The sequence below is a fragment of the Rutidosis leptorrhynchoides genome, chromosome 3 (genome assembly GCF_046630445.1).
Source record: "Rutidosis leptorrhynchoides isolate AG116_Rl617_1_P2 chromosome 3, CSIRO_AGI_Rlap_v1, whole genome shotgun sequence".
Taxonomy (NCBI): Eukaryota; Viridiplantae; Streptophyta; class Magnoliopsida; order Asterales; family Asteraceae; genus Rutidosis; species Rutidosis leptorrhynchoides.
The window spans coordinates 646,094,926-646,119,885 of NC_092335.1; the positions used below are offsets into that span (position 1 = coordinate 646,094,926).

General features: G+C 31.7%; 1 protein-coding gene across 1 annotated transcript; it reads right to left on the reverse strand.

Annotated features, from left to right (window-relative positions):
* Positions 1 to 5,609: 5,609 nt before the first annotated feature.
* LOC139902439 (secreted RxLR effector protein 161-like) lies at positions 5,610 to 6,281 on the reverse strand. The gene is made up of 2 exons (XM_071885065.1): positions 5,834 to 6,281; positions 5,610 to 5,731 (listed from the first exon to the last, which is right to left on the reverse strand). The coding sequence occupies exons 1-2, from the start codon at positions 6,279 to 6,281 to the stop codon at positions 5,610 to 5,612; spliced, it is 570 nt and encodes a 189-aa protein (XP_071741166.1).
* Between the last annotated feature and the right edge of the window lie 18,679 nt (positions 6,282 to 24,960).

Below are 24,960 nucleotides of genomic sequence, written 5' to 3' on the forward strand. Positions count from 1 at the left end.
ATGACTCAATAACTGCTAAAGTCGTTAACGAATACCTTACTCCTGATTCTAAACCTTTATGGACAAATTTTCTTCATCATCCATCGATATTAGAAATTCTAAGATATCATCGTATCTTTCATTATAAATTTCCTCGATATTTCTGAAGATATTTTCATAACTATTCTTATTTGAAATCATTTATCTCTTCGCGATATCAGTGTTACAACAGAAAGGAAACTGTTTTAGTTTTTAACTTCTGAAAAAAAAAATTCGAACTTAAAATATGAATGATATTGAAGTAGTGTTGGGAACTGAAGCATGAGTTAGTATAATATAATGACACTTGATCAACGTGATTATATTACAGTAAGTCATGCTGAGTTTCTAATGAAACGTGATGATTCACAGATTATAACGTCATCATGTGCCAGGTTACACGACTCTTACATTCTACCTAAACTCCAAACATATTAAGAACATATACTCTTGATAGTTCTATTTTCTGAATATTCTGGTAATTTGACAAATCAAGATCGTGCCATTACAATTTCCTTCTTAGAACATTAACTATGTTCATTCCGAAATTCATATCTACGAATTCTAGACCATTACATACGGTACTTAATGGCAAGAAGAGAAAACGAAAGAATGCAGCTCCGGAATAGAAATAGGGGTATAAATCACAGCAAATGGATGAGGGCATTAACTATAAATGACAATGATTATAGAAGACAGAAGATGGGACTTCGAAATATAAAGGAAAATATAAAGCCCGATAACAACACATATTTACAAACCGTGGATATTAATACGACTAGCAATATAAAGACGCGGTAGAATTAAGAATAGTATCACCCCAAGGTAATAGTAGAAGTAACAGATTTTTCTGGTGGAAGATTGAAAAGAAGGATGACAAAAATGATAATTAGGAAAATATCAAGGATTAGAACGGTATTAAGCATTTTCACAATCTTTTGGATGCATAAACTAAGAAAGAAAGTATAGGAATGGTGAAAATAATAGAACAGAAAAGGTAAATTTATAGTGAAAATATTAGACAAAGCAATCGAGGCAGATGATCAAATTTAATTAAAGAGATCCTAATTTCCTTATTCACCGAAGAATCAAATCTTAGAGATTTCCAAGATTTTCTTTTAAATCCCTTGAATTCTGGAATTCAACAGTGACTACGTCAACAGTTAAGACGAACCTCTATTCTTTTCATTTCATTCTTTTGTGATAGCTTCACTCGTACTCTTCGAGTAGTCGAATTATCTTATCCATATTACTCAACAGTAATAAAACTCTATTTATCAGCTCATATTCGTCAGGAAAACATTCTTATTGTTAGTCATGATGATCCCACTCAAATTTCGGGATGAAATTTCTTTAACGGGTAGGTACTGTGACGACCGGAAATTTCCGACCAAATTTAAACTTAATCTTATTATGATTCCGAAACGATAAGCAAAGTCTGTAATATTGAGTCTCGAAAATTTTGAAACTATATTCATGAAATCAATTCCTCTTTGACTATGCCCGATGATTCACGAACAATTAATTGTAAATAGAAATGTGTGTATGTCTATATAAATAATAATTCAAAACATAATTTGAAATATTATATGTTGTTGTTATTAAAAATTAATAAAATAAAAATAGGATATTGTAATAATTATTATTTAAAATATATCTCTATATATAAATAAAGTATATTAAAAATAAATATTAAATGATTGAAATACTCGTTTGATGTTTTGATTGTTATTAAGCAAGTTAAATTCAAACTTATGTAATTTTAAAATAAACGGTGATACGAAAATGAGTTCTATAAATTTTAGGCTTATTAAAAATGTATTTAGGAACTATTTGTTAAGTTTTAACACTTTTTATATTTTATCCATAAATGAGAGGGACAGTTGATGTAATTTTTATTTAACAAATTAAGGATCAAATTTTATACCATAATGACCTAAATAAATAAAGATACTTAATTTAAAATTTTGGGATTTTTCCGAAGACTTTTATCTGTCACTGATTAACAACGGAGTACGAAATACCATCCTTAAATAAACTCTCAGTAGATATTGTTGGTTTGATAAATGGAACACGTTTTTAAATCTAGATATATATATATATATATATATATATATATATATATATATATATATATATATATCTATATTTTTTTCTTCTTTTGTTCTTTTCACCACTAGCATATTAAAACAAGAAATCAAATGTGGGTGAGGGACTAGTGGGTCACGTTTGGTGACTAAGTGTACGACCATGATGTATCAAAAGTAAGGGTGGTTCAAAAGTGGCTGCTATTGAAATTCTTTTTATGACTTAAAATCCTTATACATTTTAGTTTCTTGTTATATATATATGCATTCATGAAGAACCCATCAATTTGTTTTCTTTTCCTTCTTTCTTGTAAACTACTATCTCTTCCTCCCTTTCTTATATTTCTACAACTGCGTCCACCATCCTTGATTTTTTTTCTAAATCAAACATTATCATCGAAATAATATACTACTACTAGTTACTATTCGAATATATGTTGTTGCTCATGATTTCATTCAACTTACAACTCAAAAACCTGAACACCACCTTCATAAAACAACCCATCAAGTTGTTAAATTTTGTCTATTGTTCGTCTCTTCTGCTTGTTGGCCGAAAGTTAACCCAAGACATCACCATCGAACCACCATAAACCGCCCTCCTTCTCCACCCTACAACAACCTTGAACCACCACCAACTTCTCTCTCTCTCTCTCTCTCTCTCTATATATATATATATATATATATATATATATATATATATATATCATACTCTTTATCCTAATCGTGTACCAGGACACCATCGTTACCACCACTTGTCGCCACCAACTACTGTTAACATCGACATGTGCTGTTGTTTTTAAACCGGACCTCGTCATCAAGAGGCCGAACCATAGTTGACTATTGCTTGTTCCTGTTCTCTACCCGATCACACTCAAAACCCATTTAACTTGCAACCGGTGTACTCGACTTCTTTTGTTTTCTAGTTCTTCGAACACCATTACAATCACCCATTGAACAAGACTGCTGTAAGAAGGTTCACTTGTTGCTATTCGAAGTCGTCATCTATTCATGTTATTTGTTACTTACTGTTGCCATTTATACTTAATTATTGTGTCAACCGAGAACAAACCCAATACCACCCTTATCGATCACCATAACAACCACTATAACCACACCTTCGAACGTAATCACTTTCCTTCTGCCTTCGATTTTCTATCCCTTCGAACCACCACCGAACCTTCCATATTCACATATAACCCATGAATCCCATCACCATGGTTACTACATACTAGTTACTTTCTTTTTGTTTCTTAATCAGTTCACCGTTTGAACAACACCATCGACTCAACCACCACTAAACCATCATGTCGCCACCTCCCTATCATACATCGAAACCCATCACCACACACCTCCACGTTTACTCTTTTGTTCCTAGTTATGTTCCTGATCAACAACCACCTTCAAATTTTAACTACCATCGAAACTCACCCACTTAAAAAAAAAGACGATGATGGTTTGATAATGATAAAATGGTTGAATAGAGTTAAGTTGTGAAATAAAACAGAAATGAACGAACAACATAATGGTTAAGGATGTTATCGGTTAGTGGGACATCGCGGGTTCAAACCCGGACTTGGGCATTTTTTTAAGGGCTACTCCTTTGAGGTAGTTATTTATTTATTTATTATTATTATTATTATCTTACTATTTTTATTATTATTATTGTTATTGTTATTATTATTATTATTATTATTGTCACTAATTTTATGATTAAAATGATTGTAAACATGTTAATAAAATAAATATATATGAAACTGATAATAAAAGATGATAGGGCGAAGATTATAGAAATAATTATAAATATATGAAAACATGTTCAATCATGATTATTTTATTTATTATTATGATTATGGAAATTATCATTTTTATCAAAATTAGCATTTTTATTTTTATTAGTAAGATTATCAAAATTTTTAAAAATTATTATTATTATTACTATCATTATTATTATTATTAGTATTAGTATTATTTTATGAGTACTATTATTATTACTAATAATAATATTATTATTAATATGATTATTATTATTACAAAATAAAACAACATGTTATTCATTATCTTTATTATTAACATTTTATCAAACAAATACTTATATGAAACATATATACAAAGTATATATAAATATATAACAATTGAAATAATATATATTATAAATATCAATACATCATTTGTTCGACTACAAGTATATGTGTTAATAAATATACTTGATATAGGTTCGTGAATCCGAGACCAACCGTGCATTGTTCAGTATCGTCATATGTATTTGTACTACAAAATACAGTATTATGAGTTTCATTTGCTCCCTTTTTAAATGCTTTTGCAATATATATTTTTGGGACTGAGAATACATGCGCTGCTTTTATAACTGTTTTATGAAATAGACATAAGTAAATGAAACTACATTCTATGGCTGGATTATTAAACCGAATATGCCCCTTTTTAGTCTGGTAATCTAAGAATTAGGGAACAGACACCCTAATTGACGCGAATCCTAAAGATAGATCTATTGGGCCCAACAAGCCCCATCCAAAGTACCGGATGCTTTAGTACTTCGAATTTATCATGTCCGAAGGGAGTCCCGGAATGATGGGGATATTCTATATGCATCTTGTTAAGGTCGGTTACCAGGTGTTCACCATATGAATGATTTTTTTATTTCTATGCAGTTTGCGAAATGCCTGATATGAGATGTATATTTATGGAAAAATGAAAATCTTGTGGTCTATTAAAATTATGGAAATGATCGATTATGATAAACTAATGAACTCACCAACCTTTTGGTTGACACTTTAAAGCATGTTTATTCTCAAGGTTGAAAGAAATCTTCCGCTGTACATTTGCTCAATTTAAAGATATTACTTGGAGTCATTCATGGCATATTTCAAAAGACGTTGCATTCAAGTCACTGAGTTCAGTAAAGATTATGATTAAGTAAATGACAGATTAGATCATTTATAGTTGAATATTATGAAATGGTATGCATGCCTGTCAACTTTTGATGTAATGAAAGTTTGTCTTTTAAAACGAATGCAATGTTTGTAAAATGTATCATATAGAGGTCAAATACCTCGCAATGTAATCATATATTATTGTAATCATTCTTATGGATTATGACGGGTCTTTACACATATGGGGCCGCGTCGCGCCTCCACGTGCAAACTCGAAACAGTAGGTTTTCCTCGACTTGTATCTCGTTCAAGCTATAGGCCGCGGCACGCCAAGCAAGGCCGCGACGCGCCTTCATCTGAATCCAAACTCCTCCTTATTGTTTTGATATCCTGCACACATATAACAATCTCCCACTTGAAGATAGTCAAAATAATAACCCAACTCCAAACATTTCAACCAAGAACGTCGAACCACCTTTCTTACCGCCAATCAAACATGGGACACGTAAACTCAACATCGCTAGAAGAGCAAACTTTCGATACAAGGTCTTCATCACTACTTGTCGAAATCTAACATCAATAATCCTTTTATCACTCTAGTCGATGTCTTCTATTTTCAGTTAACAAGAAGACCAGTTGAAGCTATGCAAAGCTTTAACTTCCTCATCGTAACCACCTTAGTACACATATCAGCGGGATTCTTCGTACCAGGAATTTTCTTAACAACTAAAGTACCATCTTCAATGAGTTCATGAATTTTATGATATCTTAGCTTTATGTGTTTCGTACGACCATGAAACACCGGGTTCTTCACCAAATGAATAGCACTTTGATTATCACAGTACAAGGCATAATCTTGTTGAACTAGTCCCAACTCCAACATAAAATTCTTCAACCATACAAGTTCTTTACATGCTTCTGCTGCTGCCATATATTCGGCCTCCGTTGTTGACAGTGCAACACAACTTTGAAGTTTAGACATCCAACTTACCGCCGTCTTGCCAACTGTGAAAACATACCCCGTAGTGCTTCTACCCGAATCGTCACAACCACCCAAATCAGCATCAACGTACCCTCTCAAAATGGAATCACCTTTAGTGAATTGCAACCCCATTTTAGAAATACCTTTCAAGTAGCGCAAAAGCCACTTTATACCTTCCCAATGCTCTTTACCGGGATTCGGCATAAACTGACTCACTACTCCCACTGCATAAGCTATGTTGGGTCTTGAACAAATCATTGCATACATAATACTACCCACTACTGATGTATAAGGAATTTGAGCCATCTCCTCTTTGTCTACTTACGTTGTAGGTGCTTGACTTTTCATTAACTTTAAAGTACCACCTAAAAGCACGGATCTTGCCTTTGAATCAACCTTGTTGAACCGCTCTAACACTTTCTCAATATACTTAATTTGAGACAAAGTTAAAGTACCTTCAACCCTATTCTTTTCAATACTCATTTCGAGTATCCGTTTAGCAGCCCCTAAGTCTTTCATCTCGAACGCGTGAGACAAATTTCTCTTCAACCTGTTGATCTCTAACATATCCGATCCTTCAATCAACATGTCATCAACATAAAGTAAAAATATAACATAAGAGGACTTGAATTTCTTCAAGTAACAACAATGATCCGACTCGCTTCTTATAAAGCCACTCATTTTCATAAATTCATCAAACTTCAAGCACCATTGCCGTGGTGCTTGTTTTAACCCATACAGAGTTTTCTTCAATTTGCAAACCCATCTCTCTTTACATCTAATTGTTCTAGATGTAAGTCATCAGCAGCAACAATACTCAAAACCAATCGAATAGTAGTCATCTTTACAATCGTTGAAAAGATCTCATTATAATCAACTCCTTCCCTTTGTTGAAACCCCTTAACTACCAACCGAGCTTTGTACCACTTTTTCCAGTTCAACTCATCTTTAACTCGAAAGACCCATTTACTATGCAACGTCTTTTTCTTTGGAGTTAATTTCACTAAAGACCATGTCTTATTCTTGATAAGTGACCCCATCTATTCTTTCATAACAAGCTCCCACTGTATGGATTCTTTAGATTATCTTGCTTCAAAATAACTCGCGGGTTCACCATTTTCGGTATAGAGTAAATAGTTTACCGATGGAGAAAACCTAACAGTAGGTTTGGGCGTTCTACTAGAGCGTCTCAATGGTGGAGTAACGGGTTGTGGTGATCTAGTTAAGTCACCATTGTAGAGACCCGTCCTAATCCATCCGGACGAAGTCCATATCGATTATAAACGATTCACAACAGTTGATTACATCGCTAGGTACTTGACCTATATATGATACATTTTACAAACAACGCATTCGTTTTTGAAAAGACAATCTTTCATTACATCAAAAGTTGACGGCATGCATACCATTTTATAATATATTTAACTATAATTGACTTAATAATAATCTTGATGAACTCAACGACTCGAATGCAACGTCTTTTGAAATATGTCATGAATGACTCCAAGTAATATCTTTAAAATGAGCAATTGCACAGCGGAAGACTTCTTTCATACCTGAGAATAAACATGCTTTAAAGTGTCAACCAAAAGGTTGGTGAGTTCATTAGTTTAACATAAATAATCATTTCCATCATTTTAATAGACCACAAGATTTTCATTTTCAGTTCTCATAAATATACGTCCCATGCATAGAGACAAAAATATCATTCATATGGATTGAACACCTGGTAACCGACATTAACAAGATGCATATAAGAATATCCCCTATCATTCTGGGAAATCCTTCGGACATGATATAAAACAACATCGAAGTACTAAAGCATCTGGTACTTTGGATGGGGTTCGCTAGGCCCAATAGATCTATCTTTAGGATTCGCGTCAATTAGTAGATTGGTTTACTAATTCTTAGGTTACCAAGCAAAAGGGGCATATTCGGCTTCGATCATTCACCCATATAATGTAGTTTCAATTACTTGTGTCTATTTTGTAAAACATTTATAAAAATTGCGCATGTATTCTCAGCCCAAAAATATAAAGGGTAAAAAGGCAAATGAAACTCACCTAATGTATTTTGTAGTAAAAATACATATGACTATATTGAACAATGCAGGGTTGGCCTCGGATTCAAGAACCTATATCATTTGTATATATATTAATACACATAATTGCGATCGAACAAATATATTATTATTAGTGATGTAATTCATTTATATAGTAGATTAATAAGTTTTATTATATATATTTTCATTTTATATATAGATATATTAATATAGTTAAGTTATGTGTATCAAAATATATTTATATATATATAATCTTTATTCCTATGCTTATAACTTTAATAATATCATTAATGCTTTTATTTTCATAATCGTAATTATTCTAATAATAATGATATTACTAATACTAATTCTTATGTTAATGATAATAATAATACTAATGTTTATAAAATGATACAAGTTACTAACATTAATGAAAATAATTTGTATTATTTTTCATAATAATAATAATTTTAATCATAATCATAATAATAATAATAATAATAAATGTTAATATTTTGTAAAGATAATAATATTAGTAATCATAATATTAGTAATAATTTAATTTCTTTAATCATAATGATAATAATGATAATAATAATTTTACTTATTGTAGTGATAATAATATTCATAAGATTAGTATTATCCATAATTAACATATCCATAATCTTAATCGTAATAATTAATATTAACAATAATGATACAATAATAATGATACAGTTAATAATAATAATGTTAATACTAATGATATTAATAAATGATAATATTTAGTAATAATATAATAATACGAGTAAGTAATATTAATAACATAACAATAATAATAATAATAATAATAATAATAATAATAATAATAATAATAATAATAATAATAATAATAATAATAATAATAATAATAACATTAATGATGATGATAATAATAATAATAATAATAATAATAATAATAATAATAATAATAATAATAATAATAATAATAATAATAATAATAAATAAAGGGTTACAACCTTTGAAGAAAATCCCAAAAAATTACGCCACTGCCGGGACTCGAACCCGAGACCTCTCGTATAACGCCAACGCCCTCTACCATCCGTCTGTCTCTATAATTCAGGAATATATCCCAACCAGTTTATATATAAACCCGTAATAACTAGTTCCTTATTCTTCTTCTTCAATTTTAATAATCTGGCCCAACACAATATCCAGAGCCCAATAACAATTTCATAAGCCATAAAATTCGCTAGCCCAATAATAAATAAAGGGATACGGCCCATCAAAAAATTATGTAGTATGTTCTCGATCAAAATTGTGAACGGGAAACAGGTAAAAAAAAACAATAGCAGCCGCAAGAAACCGAAACATTATCATCATCGTTATTTTCTATCACCATAACATCATCTTTGTCGTTAAAATCACAGAGTCTCATCGTATTACTGTTCATCTTCTTCATTGTGAAATTTTTATCATCTCATCTTTATCATCGTTTTCATTGTCATCATCTTGAATCACTATCAATATCACGATCAAATCACTATTATGATCATCAAATCACCATCCAAATCATCATCATGACCTTACCATCACCATTATCGATTTTAATCATCATCAAACACCGTGATATCTTTCACTCATCATCACCATCGCTGTTCATCATCATCTTCCCTCTTCGCTGTAACAGTAAACAGAAACCGCAAAAACTGTCGCTGTAGCAGCCTTCTTGGTGGTTGTGGATGGTGGTTAAATGGATAGAAAAATAGAAATGACGGGCAGCTGTAGCAGTTAAGTAGTGGTCGTGGTGTTTTCTCGGTTAGAAATATGAGAGAGAGAGAGAGAGAAAGAGAGAGAGAGAGAGAGAGAGAGAAGAGAGGGTGTGACGGTTGAAGGTGCTGTTGAATGGTGGCCGTGAGGTTTGGCGGTAGTGGTTGTGGTGGTGATGTTGGATAGAGGTGGCGGCCGGTGATTCCAAGTGAAGGTGGTGTATAAACGCGTTCGTGTATGTATATGATATATATCTATGATATATGTATGTATGCCATTTTATATATAAGAAATTAGATAAAGAAGAAAAGGAACCAGTGACCTATTTAGTTAATAATTATGTCACGGCGTTCTCTGCCGACACTTATTTCCCTCTTAGTACAATCGTGTCCATTGCTAAACAGTTATCGTATAAAAGTGCTCCTAAAAATCCTAAATTTTTAGATTAAATATATTTAATTATTTTACTCATTAGCTGTATGAAACCTGATCAAAAAGTTTCTATATTTATTTATTTTCTGTTCCAATTATTATGTACGGAATACAAAAACTTAGGTTGAAAAGGTAAAAAAAATATTTATCAAAAATATTATCTTTTTAATCAAATTATCTACCGATTTTTATTTTAAAACTTCATACATATATATATATATTAGACCTATTTTAAAAATAAATAAACGTCAATTGAAAGTTACAGATATTTACAATTTAAGTTCAAAACTAATTATATTTAATATACACTATGTATATATATAAACAGTTTTAAATAACAAAATTTACTACGCAAATAAATATATATTAAATAATTAGATTAAATATAACAATATATATATATACAAGTAATATACATATATTATATATAAAATAATAGTTTTTATTACAATGTATTTTATTTTACATATTTATTTATAATAATAAATATATTTAATAGTTTATTAATGTTCATGTTATTATATATATATATATATATATATATATATATATATACATATATTTATATATACACATATTTACATATATCCATATATTTACAAGCAATGGTTCATGAATCATCGGGAACAGTCAAAAGGTAATTGATTATATAAACACAACATTACAGACTTTGCTTATCGTGTCGAAATCAAAAAAGATTAAGTTTAAAATTTGGTCAGAAATTTTTGGGTCATCACAGTACCTACCGTTAAAGAAATTTCATCCCGAAATTTGAGTGAAGTGGTCATGGCTAACAATAAAAATGTTTTCATGACGAATATGAGTTGATAACTTGAGTTTTATCATCATTGAGTAATATGGATAAAAATAATTCGATTATTCGAAGAGTACGAATGAAGCTATCACCAAAGAGTGAAATAGGAAAGTAAAGATTCATCTTAACTTTTAACAGAGTCAGGGTTGAATTCCGGAATTCAAGGGATTTAAAGAAAATCTTCGAAATCTAAAAGATTTGATTCTTCGGCGAGTAAGGAAATTAAGATCTCTATAATTAAATACGGTGATCTGCCTTGATTATTCTGTCTGATATTTCCATTATAAATTAAGCTCTTCTGTTCCATTATTCTCACCATTCCTATACTTTCTTTCTTAGTTCATACATCCAAAAGATTGTGAAAATGCTTAGTCCAGTTCTAATCCCTAATATTTTCCTAATTATTATTTCTGTCATCCTTCTTTTCAATCTTCCATCAGAAGAATCTGTTTACTTCTACTATTACATTGGGGTGATACTATTCTTAATTATACCGTGTCTTTATATTGCTATTCGTATAAATATCCATGGTTTGTAATTTCTGTGTTGTTGTAGATTTTATATCTTCCCTTATATTTCAATGTCCCTGCTTCTGTCTCCTATAATTATTGTCATTCACAGTTAATGCGCTCTCTTATTTGCTGCTATTTATACCCCCTTTCTATTTTAGAGCTTCATGCTTTTGTTTACTTTTCGCAAGTAATGGTCCAGAATTCATAGGTATGGAGTTTCGAATTATCATAATATACAAGGTAGAAAGGAAAGGTAGTAGCACGATTTGTTTTGTCAAATTACCTGAATCACTGAGAATAGAACTATCAAGAATATATTTTCTTGATATGTTAAGAAGTTAAGCAGAATGAAAGAGTTATGTAACATGGCACATGATAACGTTATGATCTGTGAATCATCATGTCCCATTAGAAACTCAGCATGACTTACTGTAATATAATCACGTTGATCAAGTATCATTATATTATACTAACTCATGCATCAGTTACCAACATTACTTCAATAACATTCATATTTTAAGCTCGAAAGTTTACAGAATATAGAAACTAACAGTTTCTATATGATGTAACACTGATAGCACTAAGAAATTAATGATTTTAGATAAGAATAATCATAAATATATCTTCAGAAATATGGAGGATATTTATAATGAAAGATATGATGATATCTTGGAATTTCTAATATCGAAGGATGGTGAAGAAAATTTGTCCGCAAGAGTTTGTAGTCAGAAGCAAGGTATTCGCTAAAGATTTCATCAGAAACAGAATCATCAGGATTCTTAATGTACAAGTTTAGTCCTTGTGATTTGTTCAGAGACTCCTTCATAGTTTGCTCAATCAGTTTTTCTGTTTCAAACTTTTTCTGAGCTTTTCCAACATACTATTCTTTATCATCAAACTTCCGATGACTAAGGTCGTTTACGGTTGTCTACGGTTTCTGCTGCTTCATTCAGCTTTTTCAACATTCAGAGTATTGATTTGTAGACTGAGTGCTTTTCAAAATTTCAGAATGAAAGATCATAATTCTAAGAGATGAATGTTATACATATAACTGTTGATGTAGATATACTGTGAGTTTTCAAAGTACTGATTACTGATTCTCAGTAATTGGTATGTCAGTTCTCGTTACAAGATGCTGATGAGTATATGATAGGGTTTCAATGAATAAATATAATGATTTATCAGAGAGATTTAAGTCAAAAAGTAACGAGGTTGCTGGTACGTCTACTGGTAATATGGTGAAATATAAAAGGTTCTCTGGTAACAATAAAAGAGCATTCATATAAATCAAGGTGATAATAAGGTTGTTTCGAACGAAAAGTCGAAGTTGACTTGCTGGAGCTGTGACAAAATTTGCTACTTTGAAAGGAATTACCAAGTTAGTTTGGGTAATAATAATACTAAAGGAATTTTCACAGATACGTGTTAAACGTTTACTCAGGTTTCGAGAGTTTTCAAGTGCATAACTATATGCATTAATCTCTTCTTACGTAGATGAAGTGCGGTTGGTTCATCATCTAGATTGAGGTGTTTTCAAGAATTACGAAAGGTTTGAACGCAGATTGTAATCGTCAAAATACAAATGAGGTTTAAGATAAAATCAAGTGGCAAACTTGAAGAATTGTTTAGTTTCATATGTTATAATCAATATTTTAATTCATTTTAATTGTCCAATCTTGGTAGTCCACAGTTAGCAGTCCACAGTCACTAACTCAATAATTCATATATAGTTTAATATACAATATTCGAATTAATTAATACGTATCGTGACCCATGTACATGTCTCAGACTCGATCACAACTCAAACTATATATATTATTGTAGAATTAACCTCAACCCTGTATAGAGAACTCGATCATTACTGCATATAGAGTGTCTATGGTTAATCCAAATAATATATATAGATGCATCGATATGATATGTCAAAACCTTGTATACGTGTCCCAATATTTAAAGTGCGTAAAATAAATAACAGAAATTAAATGATGATAAATAAAATTGCGAGAATTAAAATTGCGATAAATAAAATGCGATAAATAAATTGCGATAAATAATTTGCGATAAATAAAAGGTAATACAGAATTAAAAGTTAGCTAGGATCAGTTAGCTAGGAACAGTTAGCGTGGATTCTTAACAAAATTTCTCATAGTTAATTTGTCTGTTTCTAACAAATTTTATTTTGTCATATGTTTTCTTCATTATGTCACTTGTTGGATTCTGATAGGTCAAAATCCAAATATGAAATTGAATGAAAATGGTTATTCTGCGGTGAACGGATACGTATATCTGTGGGTGTAAGTAGGATAGTAAGTGACTGTTGAATCAGATTTGAAGAATGTACAGTGTAATCTATTAATGTGAAATCTAAATATTCCTCGGGTATTTCCTACCCGTTAAAATATTTTCACCATTAACAGTTTGTACGAAAGAATTTTTAATTACAATCTTTGTGAAAATATACTTACATATATATTTTCTTCAGATGTAATCATGGATTTAATGAGTTAATATAGTATTAAGCTCATTTGGTTTACTGTCAAAACTAGAATACATAATCTCTATAACATTAGAGATTACATAATCGCCATGAAGAACGAAGATAATTGATGTAGAACGATACGTAGATTATACTCGAGGTACAGAATGAGATGTCGAAGCTGGTGATGCGGATGTTGTTGTTGGTGGTATTAGTGCTGTTGGTGCTGAGGCTGGTGATGTTACTGGTGTTGGTGATACTGCTGGTGCTTGCAAATTGTGTACCGTGCTCTCTAAAGTTAACACTCGAGCTCGGAGTTCTTTAACTTCTTCTACTAACCCTGGTTGGTTATCAGTGTGAGGTAGAGGTCGGATATCTTCTCTAGTTCCATTAATGGTAGCCTCAAGATGAAAAATTCTTGCAAAAAGGGTATAAACGGTGTTGCGAACAGGTTCTCCGGTGAGCGGGTCGAGTACTTCAAGGTTAGGTGGTAGATTCGGTTCATGATATGGAGTACCTTCTTCCCTTCTACATAGGGTGAGTATGTCGCGAACCCACCCCCATTTTATCCAGTAATCACGGTAGTTGATTGGTTGGTGTGCTCCTGTCACGCTGTCTTCGAAGTCAGAGGAACGTGGTCGATTCGTAGAGGCCATCTTACGAGAGCACATAAAAGATTTTTGGTATGAAGAGTTTAGTAACAGCAATTGATAGTTGGATGTATTCTCAATGCATAATATGCATAGATATATATAGTACCAGGATCCCTTAAATTAAGGAAAAATTTACGAGAGATATCAGGCAAGGTCTACAGTAACAGATACGCTAAGATATGAATTGTCAGATACGCTAAGATATGAATTTTGTCTATACACTATTCATGCAGTCAATGCAGTAAAACGTGTCTAGACTAAGAATAATGAGCAGGTAATTTCCTAAGGATGATAAGCAGATGATTTCCGACAAAAATGATAAGCAAAACTTTTGACATGCAGACACGGTCGAAGTCCAGACTCACTAATGCATCCTAACGACTATCAGTTAGACACACTAATGCAAGACCTGGTTCACTAAGACCACCGCTCTGATACCAACTATAGAGACCCGTCATAATCCATCCGGACGAAGTCCATATCGATTATAAACGATTCACAACAGTTGATTACATCGCGAGGTACTTGACCTCTATATGATACATTTTACAAACATTGCATTCATTTTTGAAAAGACAATCTTTCATTACATCGAAAGTTGATGGCATGCATACCATTTTATAATATATCTAACTATAATTGACTTAATAATAATCTTGATGAACTCAACGACTCGAATGCAACGTCTTTTGAAATATGTCATGAATGACTCCAAGTAATATCTTTAAAATGAGCAATTGCACAGCGGAAGACTTTTTTCATACCTGAGAATAAACATGCTTTAAAGTGTCAACCAAAAGGTTGGTGAGTTCATTAGTTTAACATAAATAGTCATTTCCATAATTTTAATAGACCACAAGATTTCATTTTCAGTTCTCAAAAATATACGTCCCATGCATAGAGACAAAAATATCATTAATATGGATTGAACACCTGGTAACCGACATTAATAAGATGCATATAAGAATATCCCCTATCATTTCGGAAAATCCTTCGGACATGATATAAAACAACATCGAAGTACTAAAGCATCCGGTACTTTGGATGGGGTTCGTTAGGCACAATAGATCTATCTTTAGGATTCGCGTCAATTAGTAGATCGGTTTACTAATTCTTAGGTTACCAAGAAAAAGGAGCATATTCGGCTTCGATAATTCTCCCATATAATGTAGTTTCAATTACTTGTGTCTAGTTCGTAAAACATTTATAAAAATTGCGCATGTATTCTCAGTCCAAAAATATAAAGGGTAAAAAGGCAAATGAAACTCACCTAATGTATTTTGTAGTAAAAATACATATGACTATATTGAACAATGCAGGGTTGGCCTCGGATTCACGAACCTATATCATTTGTATATATATTAATACACATAATTGCGATCGAACAAATATATTATTATTAGTGATGTAATTCATTTATATAGTAGATTAATAAGTTTTATTATATATATTTTCATTTATATATAGATATATTAATATAGTTAAGTTATGTGTATTAAAATATATTATATATATATATATATATATATATATATATATATATATATATATAATCTTTATTCCTATGCTTATAACTTTAATAATATCATTAATGCTTTTATTTTCATAATCGTAATTATTCTAATAATAATGATATTACTAATACTAATTCTTATGTTAATGATAATAATAATACTAATGTTTATAAAATGATACAAGTTACTAACATTAATGAAAATAATTTGTATTATTTTTCATAATAATAATAATTTTAATCATAATCATAATAATAATAATACTAAATGTTAATATTTTGTAAAGATAATAATATTAGTAATCATAATATTAGTAATAATTTACTTTCTTCAATCATAATGATAATAATGACAATAATAATTTTACTTATTGTAGTGATAATAATATTCATAAGATTAGTATTATCCATAATTAACATATCCATAATCTTAATCGTAATAATTAATATTAACAATAATGATACAATAATAATGATACAGTTAATAATAATAATGTTAATACTAATGATATTAATAAATGATAATATTTAGTAATAATATAATAATACTAGTAAGTAATATTAATAACATAACAATAATAATAATAATAATAATAATAATAATAATAATAATAATAATAATAATAATAATAATAATAATAATAATAACAACAACATTAATGATAATAATAATAATAATAATAATAATAATAATAATAATAATAATAATAATAATAATAATAATAATAATGATAATAAATAAAGGGTTACAACCTTTGAAGAAAATCCCAAAAAATTACGCCACTGCCGGGACTCGAACCCGAGACCTCTCGTATAACGGCAACGCCCTCTACCATCCGTCTGTCTCTATAATTCTGGAATATATCCCAACCAGTTTATATATAAACCCGTAATAACTAGTTCCTTATTCTTCTTCTTCCATTTTAATAATCTGGCCCAACACAATATCCAGAGCCCAATAACAATTTCATAAGCCATAAAATTCGCTAGCCCAATAATAAATAAAGGGATACGGCCCATCAAAAAATTATGTAGTATGTTCTCGATCAAAATTGTGAACGGGAAACAGGTAAAAAATAAAATAAAAACAATAGCAGCCGCAAGAAACCGAAACATTATCATCATCGTTATTTTCTATCAACATAACATCATCTTTGTCGTTAATATCATAGAGTCTCATCGTATTACTGTTCATCTTCTTCATTGTTAAAATTTTATCATCTCGTCTTTATCATCGTTTTCATTGTCATCATCGTGAATCACTATCAATATCACGATCAAATCACTATTATGATCATCAAATCACCATCCTAATCATCATCATGACCTTGCCATCACCATCATCAATTTTAATCATCATCAAACACCGTGATATCTTTCACTCATCATCACCGCCGCTGTTCATCATCATCTTCCCTCTTCGCTGTAACAGTAAACAGAAACCGCAAAAACTGTCGTTGTAGTAGTGATAATGCTAAAAACGAACATATATTTCATAGCATTATCCCTCGAGAAAGACAAGCTTTTAGTTGCAACAGTTCTATTTACAAGTGATATTCGTTTAAATAATAAAAGGTGAAGACAAAAGACAGATTCGACGAATTGAAGACGCAAACGACCAAAAAGCTCAAAAGTACAAAGTACAATCAAAGGGGTTCCAATTATTGATGAGAAACGTCACAAAATTACAAGAGTACAAGATTCGAAACTCAAAATACAAGATATTAAATTGTACGCAAGGACGTTCGAAAATCCGGAACCGGGACCAGAGTCAATGTAGTGACCCGAACTTTTCCATGTTTATATAAATTAATTAAGATTGATATTTATATGATTAAATGTTTCCAACATGTTAAGCAATCAAACTTGTTAAGACTTGATTAATTGAAATATGTTTCATATAGACAATTGACCACCCAAGTTGACCGGTGATTCACGAACGTTAAAACTTATAAAAACTATACGATGACATATATATGGTTATATATATAGTTAACATGTTTTTATTATAAGTATGTATCTCATTAGGTATTTTAACAATGAGTTATATACATAAAAATGAGACTATTAATTTAAGAAACTCGAAAACGATACATATAACGATTATCGTTATAACAACGTCTTACTAGGTACATATGAATCATATTAAGATATTGATACACTTGGTTAATTATGTTAAATGATAAGTAAATATATTATTAAGTGTATTAACAATGAAATACATATGTAAAAATAAGGCTACTAACTTAATGATTTCGAAACGAGACATATATGTAACGATTATCGTTGTAACGACATTTAACTGTATATACATCATACTAAGATATATTATATATCATAATATCATGATAATATAATAATTTAACATCTCATTTGTTATAATAAACAATGGGTTAACAACATTCAACAAGATCGTTAACCTAAAGGTTTCAAAACAACATTTACATGTAACGACTAACGATGACTTAACGACTCAGTTAAAATGTATATACATGTAGTGTTTTAATATGTATTCATACACTTTTGAAAGACTTAAAGACACTTATCAAAATACTTCTACTTAACAAAAATGCTTACAATTACATCATCGTTCAGTTTCATCAACAATCCTACTCGTATGCAACCGTATTCGTACTCGTACAATACACAGCTTTTAGATGTATGTACTATTGGTATATACACTCCAATGATCAGCTCTTAGCAGCCCATGTGAGTCACCTAACACATGTGGGAACCATCATTTGGCAACTAGCATGAAATATCTCATAAAATTACAAAAATATGAGTAATCATTCATGACTTATTTACATGAAAACAAAATTACATATCCTTTATATCTAATCCATACACCAACGACCAAAAACACCTACAAACACTTTCATTCTTCAATTTTCTTCATCTAATTGATCTCTCTCAAGTTCTATCTTCAAGTTCTAAGTGTTCTTCATAAATTTCAAAAGTTCTAGTTTCATAAAATCAAGAATACTTTCAAGTTTGCTAGATCACTTCCAATCTTGTAAGGTGATCATCCAACCTCAAGAAATCTTTGTTTCTTACAGTAGGTTATCATTCTAATACAAGGTAATAATCATATTCAAACTTTGGTTCAATTTCTATAACTATAACAATCTTATTTCAAGTGATGATCTTACTTGAAGTTGTTTTCGTGTCATGATTCTGCTTCAAGAACTTCGAGCCATCCAAGGATCCGTTGAAGCTAGATCCATTTTTCTCTTTTCCAGTAGGTTTATCCAAGGAACTTAAGGTAGTAATGATGTTCATAACATCATTCGATTCATACATATAAAGCTATCTTATTCGAAGGTTTAAACTTGTAATCACTAGAACATAGTTTAGTTAATTCTAAACTTGTTCGCAAACAAAAATTAATCCTTCTAACTTGACTTTTAAAATCAACTAAAAACATGTTCTATATCTATATGATATGCTAACTTAATGATTTAAAACCTGGAAACACGAAAAACACCGCAAAACCGGATTTACGCCGTCGTAGTAACACCGCGGGCTGTTTTGGGTTAGTTAATTAAAAACTATGATAAACTTTGATTTAAAAGTTGTTATTCTGAGAAAATGATTTTTATTATGAACATGAAACTATATCCAAAAATTATGGTTAAACTCAAAGTGGAAGTATGTTTTCTAAAATGGTCATCTAGACGTCGTTCTTTCGACTGAAATGACTACCTTTACAAAAACGACTTGTAACTTATTTTTCCGACTATAAACCTATACTTTTTCTGTTTAGATTCATAAAATAGAGTTCAATATGAAACCATAGCAATTTGATTCACTCAAAACGGATTTAAAATGAAGAAGTTATGGGTAAAACAAGATTGGATAAATTTTCTCATTTTAGCTACGTGAAAATTGGTAACAAATCTATTCCAACCAAAACTTAATCAACTTGTATTATATATTATGTAATCTTGAGATACCATAGACACGTATACAATGTTTCGACCTATCATGTCGACACATCTATATATATTTCGGAACAACCATAGACACTCTATATGTGAATGTTGGAGTTAGCTATACAGGGTTGAGGTTGATTCCAAAATATATATAGTTTGAGTTATGATCAATACTGAGATACGTATACACTGGGTCGTGGATTGATTCAAGATAATATTTATCGATTTATTTCTGTACATCTAACTGTGGACAACTAGTTGTAGGTTACTAACGAGGACAGCTGACTTAATAAACTTAAAACATCAAAATATATTAAAAGTGTTGTAAATATATTTTGAACATACTTTGATATATATGTATATATTGTTATAGGTTCGTGAATCAACCAGTGGCCAAGTCTTACTTCCCGACGAAGTAAAATTCTGTGAAAGTGAGTTATAGTCCCACTTTTAAAATCTAATATTTTTGGGATGAGAATACATGCAGGTTTTATAAATGATTTACAAAATAGACACAAGTACGTGAAACTACATTCTATGGTTGAATTATCGAAATCGAATATGCCCCTTTTTATTAAGTCTGGTAATCTAAGAATTAGGGAACAGACACCCTAATTGACGCGAATCCTAAAGATAGATCTATTGGGCCTAACAAACCCCATCCAAAGTACCGGATGCTTTAGTACTTCGAAATTTATATCATATCCGAAGGGTGTCCCGGAATGATGGGGATATTCTTATATATGCATCTTGTTAATGTCGGTTACCAGGTGTTCACCATATGAATGATTTTTATCTCTATGTATGGGATGTGTATTGAAATATGAAATCTTGTGGTCTATTATTATGATTTGATATATATAGGTTAAACCTATAACTCACCAACATTTTTGTTGACGTTTTAAACATGTTTATTCTCAGGTGATTATTAAGAGCTTCCGCTGTCGCATACTTAAATAAGGACGAGATTTGGAGTCCATGCTTGTATGATATTGTGTAAAAACTGCATTCAAGAAACTTATTTTGTTGTAACATATTTGTATTGTAAACCATTATGTAATGGTCGTGTGTAAACAGGATATTTTAGATTATCATTATTTGATAATCTACGTAAAGCTTTTTAAAACCTTTATCTATGAAATAAAGGTTATGGTTTGTTTTAAAAATGAATGCAGTCTTTGAAAAATGTCTCATATAGAGGTCAAAACCTCGCAACGAAATCAATTAATATGGAACGTTTTTAATCAATAAGAACGGGACATTTCAGTTGGTATCAGAGCGTTGGTCTTAGAGAACCAGAATTTTGCATTAGTGTGTCTTATCGAGTTTGTTAGGATGCATTAGTAAGTCTGGACTTCGACCGTGTTTACTTGAAAAATGATTGCTTAACAAATTTTGTTGGAAACTATATATTTTTAACATGTGAATATTATGTGATATATTAATCTCTTAACGCGTTTGATATTATGTGATAGATGTCTACCTCTAGAACAAGTCTCATTAACTCACCTAATAATAATGAAGAGTCAAATGTAAATTGGAATGATTCGTGGACTGATTCACAAGTTCCCTAAGAGGAACCGGAAGAAGAGTCGGAACCGGAAGAAGAATCGGAACCGGAAGAAGAATCGGAACCGGATGAAGAAGTAGAACCGGTGGGGGAAATAATAAAACGGTTAAGTAAAAGAAAATCCTCAACCAACTGACCAAGGTTAATTATGGTCAATGGTGTTTCCGCCAAGGAAGCAAAATATTGGGAGGATTACCAATTCTCTGATGAATCGGATTCTGACGAGAATTCCGATGATGTTATAGAAATTACCCCAACTGAATTTAAAAAGGTAAAAGAAAATAATAAGGGAAAGGGCATAAAAATAGAGAAATCTAATTCCAACCCCGATGAACTTTATATGTATCGTCAACCCCCGAAGTCCTTAAGTTGTAACAATGACCCGGGAACCTCTAAACCACCAGGTTTTTCTAAACCAATGTGGATAACGACGGCTCGTATTAGGGGAACATCATATATCCCTAGAAACTTGGCAAAACGAACCAAAACCGAAGAAGAAGAAACAAGCGAGTCGGAATAAGATAGTTGTATTTGTGTGGTGTAATATATGTAATATAGTGTGCTTATGCTTTATGATATATGTAAAAATTGCTTGTATTAATAAGTATTTTTTTTATGAATCTAACTCTTGTCTATTTTACAGTATAAAAACACAAAATGGATAGACAACCCAATATTTTAAGAGACCTACCCGGAGACATGATTGATGAAATCTTATCTAAAGTCGGTCAGAATACTTCGGCACAACTATTTAAGGCGAGATCAGTTTGTAAGACATTCGAAGAACGTTCCAAGAATGTCTTGGTTTATAAGAGACTTTCATTTGAAAGATGGGGGATATCACATTGGGAAACCCATAAGTTACGATGTGTTTACTTTGACGCATATATTGCGGGGAACCCAAATGCTATTTTACGCAACGGGTTAAGAAATTATTTTGACTCAATATATCCGAATATTGGACTTCGTGATTTAGAAAAAGCGGCTAACATGCAACATAAAGAAGCATGTTATGCTTACAGATTAGTAATGTTCGCTTCTTACCAAAGTGAGAACAAGAACATCGGGCTACAACTATTAAACAAAACGTTTCCACAAGTGACGGAGTCGGTAATTGGGGTAAGAAATGAGGTTTTTAGATTGTTACGGGACTGTTGGACATTACGTAACCCTCGTCCCTTTGACGACGTTACAACACGCTGTCTTATCAACGGCCATAACGGTTATGTTCCACAAGACCAAGGATGGGAAGTAGTCCTAGTAAAACCAGAATGCATGACTTGTTTCTGGACGTATGAATTACGTGTCTTTATTGCCTTTGCTGAACGACTTGTGTACTAGCTAGAATTATCTTCACAACTATCTTGTATCAAAGTTATTGTGTGCTATATTTCATGCTTTATGTAAAATAAGCGGTATTGTAAGTTTGTAAAATATTGTATAAAAGTTTGAACGCGAAATATTATTATAATCAGTTTTTCATATAGAATTGTAGTAGTTGAATTGTATATTAGCTACTAAGTATGAACTTAACGGGTAGGTACTACCCGAATTTAAACTTATAAAACGCTAATATGAAGAAAAAGCTTTTATAAATGAGTTCATATTATGCTACGAAATACTATTAACTACTCTTAATATTCTGTATGATTAACTTGTTCCATTTAACTATTTTGAAGGAAATGGCACCGACTACTCGACACACCGTGAATATGAATGAAGAGGAATTCCGTACTTTTCTAGCTTCAAACATAGCCGCAGTACAGGCTGCGCTACATACCAACAATAACCTTGGATCTAGCAGTACAAGAAATCGTGTAGGATGCACCTACAAAGAATTCACTGCCTGCAAACCTTTGGAATTTGATGGAACCGAAGGACCGATCGGATTGAAACGGTGGACCGAGAAGGTTGAATCGGTGTTTGCCATAAGTAAGTGTACTGAAGAGGACAAAGTGAAGTACGCTACGCATACCTTCACAGGTTCTGCGTTAACATGGTGGAATACCTATCTAGAGCAAGTGGGACAAGACGATGCGTACGCACTACCGTGGTTAGCATTCAAGCACTTGATGAACGAGAAGTACCGTCCCAGAACCGAGGTCAATAAGCTCAAGACAGAACTTAGAGGGTTACGAACCCAAGGATTTGATATTACCACGTACGAAAGACGATTCACAGAATTGTGCCTATTGTGTCCGGGAGCATTCGAAGATGAGGAAGAGAAGATCGACGCGTTTGTGAAAGGATTACCGGAAAGAATCCAAGAAGATATAAGTTCACACGAGCCCGCCTCCATACAACAGGCATGTAGAATGGCTCACAAACTAGTGAACCAGATTGAAGAAAGAATTAAAGAACAGACTGCTGAGGAGGCCAATGTGAAGCAAGTCAAAAGAAAGTGGGAGGAAAACGGTGATAAGAATCACCAATACAACAACAGTAATTACAACAATAATCGCAACAATTATCCCAACAATCGCAACATCAATCGCAACTACAACAAACGGCCCAACAACAACAACAACAACAACAACAACAGCAGCTACAACAATCATCCCAACAACAATAATAACCGCAACAACAACAACAATCAGAAGCAGCTATGCCAAAGGTGTGAAAAGTATCACTCGGGGTTCTGCACCAAATTTTGCAACAAGTGTAAAAGAAATGGTCATAGCGTGGCGAAGTGTGATGTCTACGGACCAGGGGTTAACAGAACGAAAGGAACAAATGGTGTCGGAACGAGTAATGGCAGAGCAAGTAGTGTCGGAGCAAGTTATGCCAATGTAGTTTGTTATAAATGTGGAAAACCGGGCCACATTATTAGAAATTGCCCGAACCAGGAGAACACGAATGGACAAGGCCGCGGAAGAGTTTTCAATATTAATGCGGCAGAGGCACAGGAAGACCCGGAGCTTGTTACGGGTACGTTTCTTATTGACAATAAATCTGCTTACGTTTTATTTGATTCGGGTGCGGATAGAAGCTATATGAGTAGAGATTTTTGTGCTAAATTAAGTTGTCCATTGACGCCTTTGGATAGTAAATTTTTACTCGAATTAGCAAATGGTAAATTAATTTCAGCAGATAATATATGTCGGAATCGAGAAATTAAACTGGTTAGCGAAACATTTAAGATTGATTTGATACCAGTAGAGTTAGGGAGTTTTGATGTGATAATCGGTATGGACTGGTTGAAAGAAGTGAAAGCAGAGATCGTTTGTTACAAAAATGCAATTCGCATTATACGAGAAAAAGGAAAACCCTTAATGGTGTACGGAGAAAAT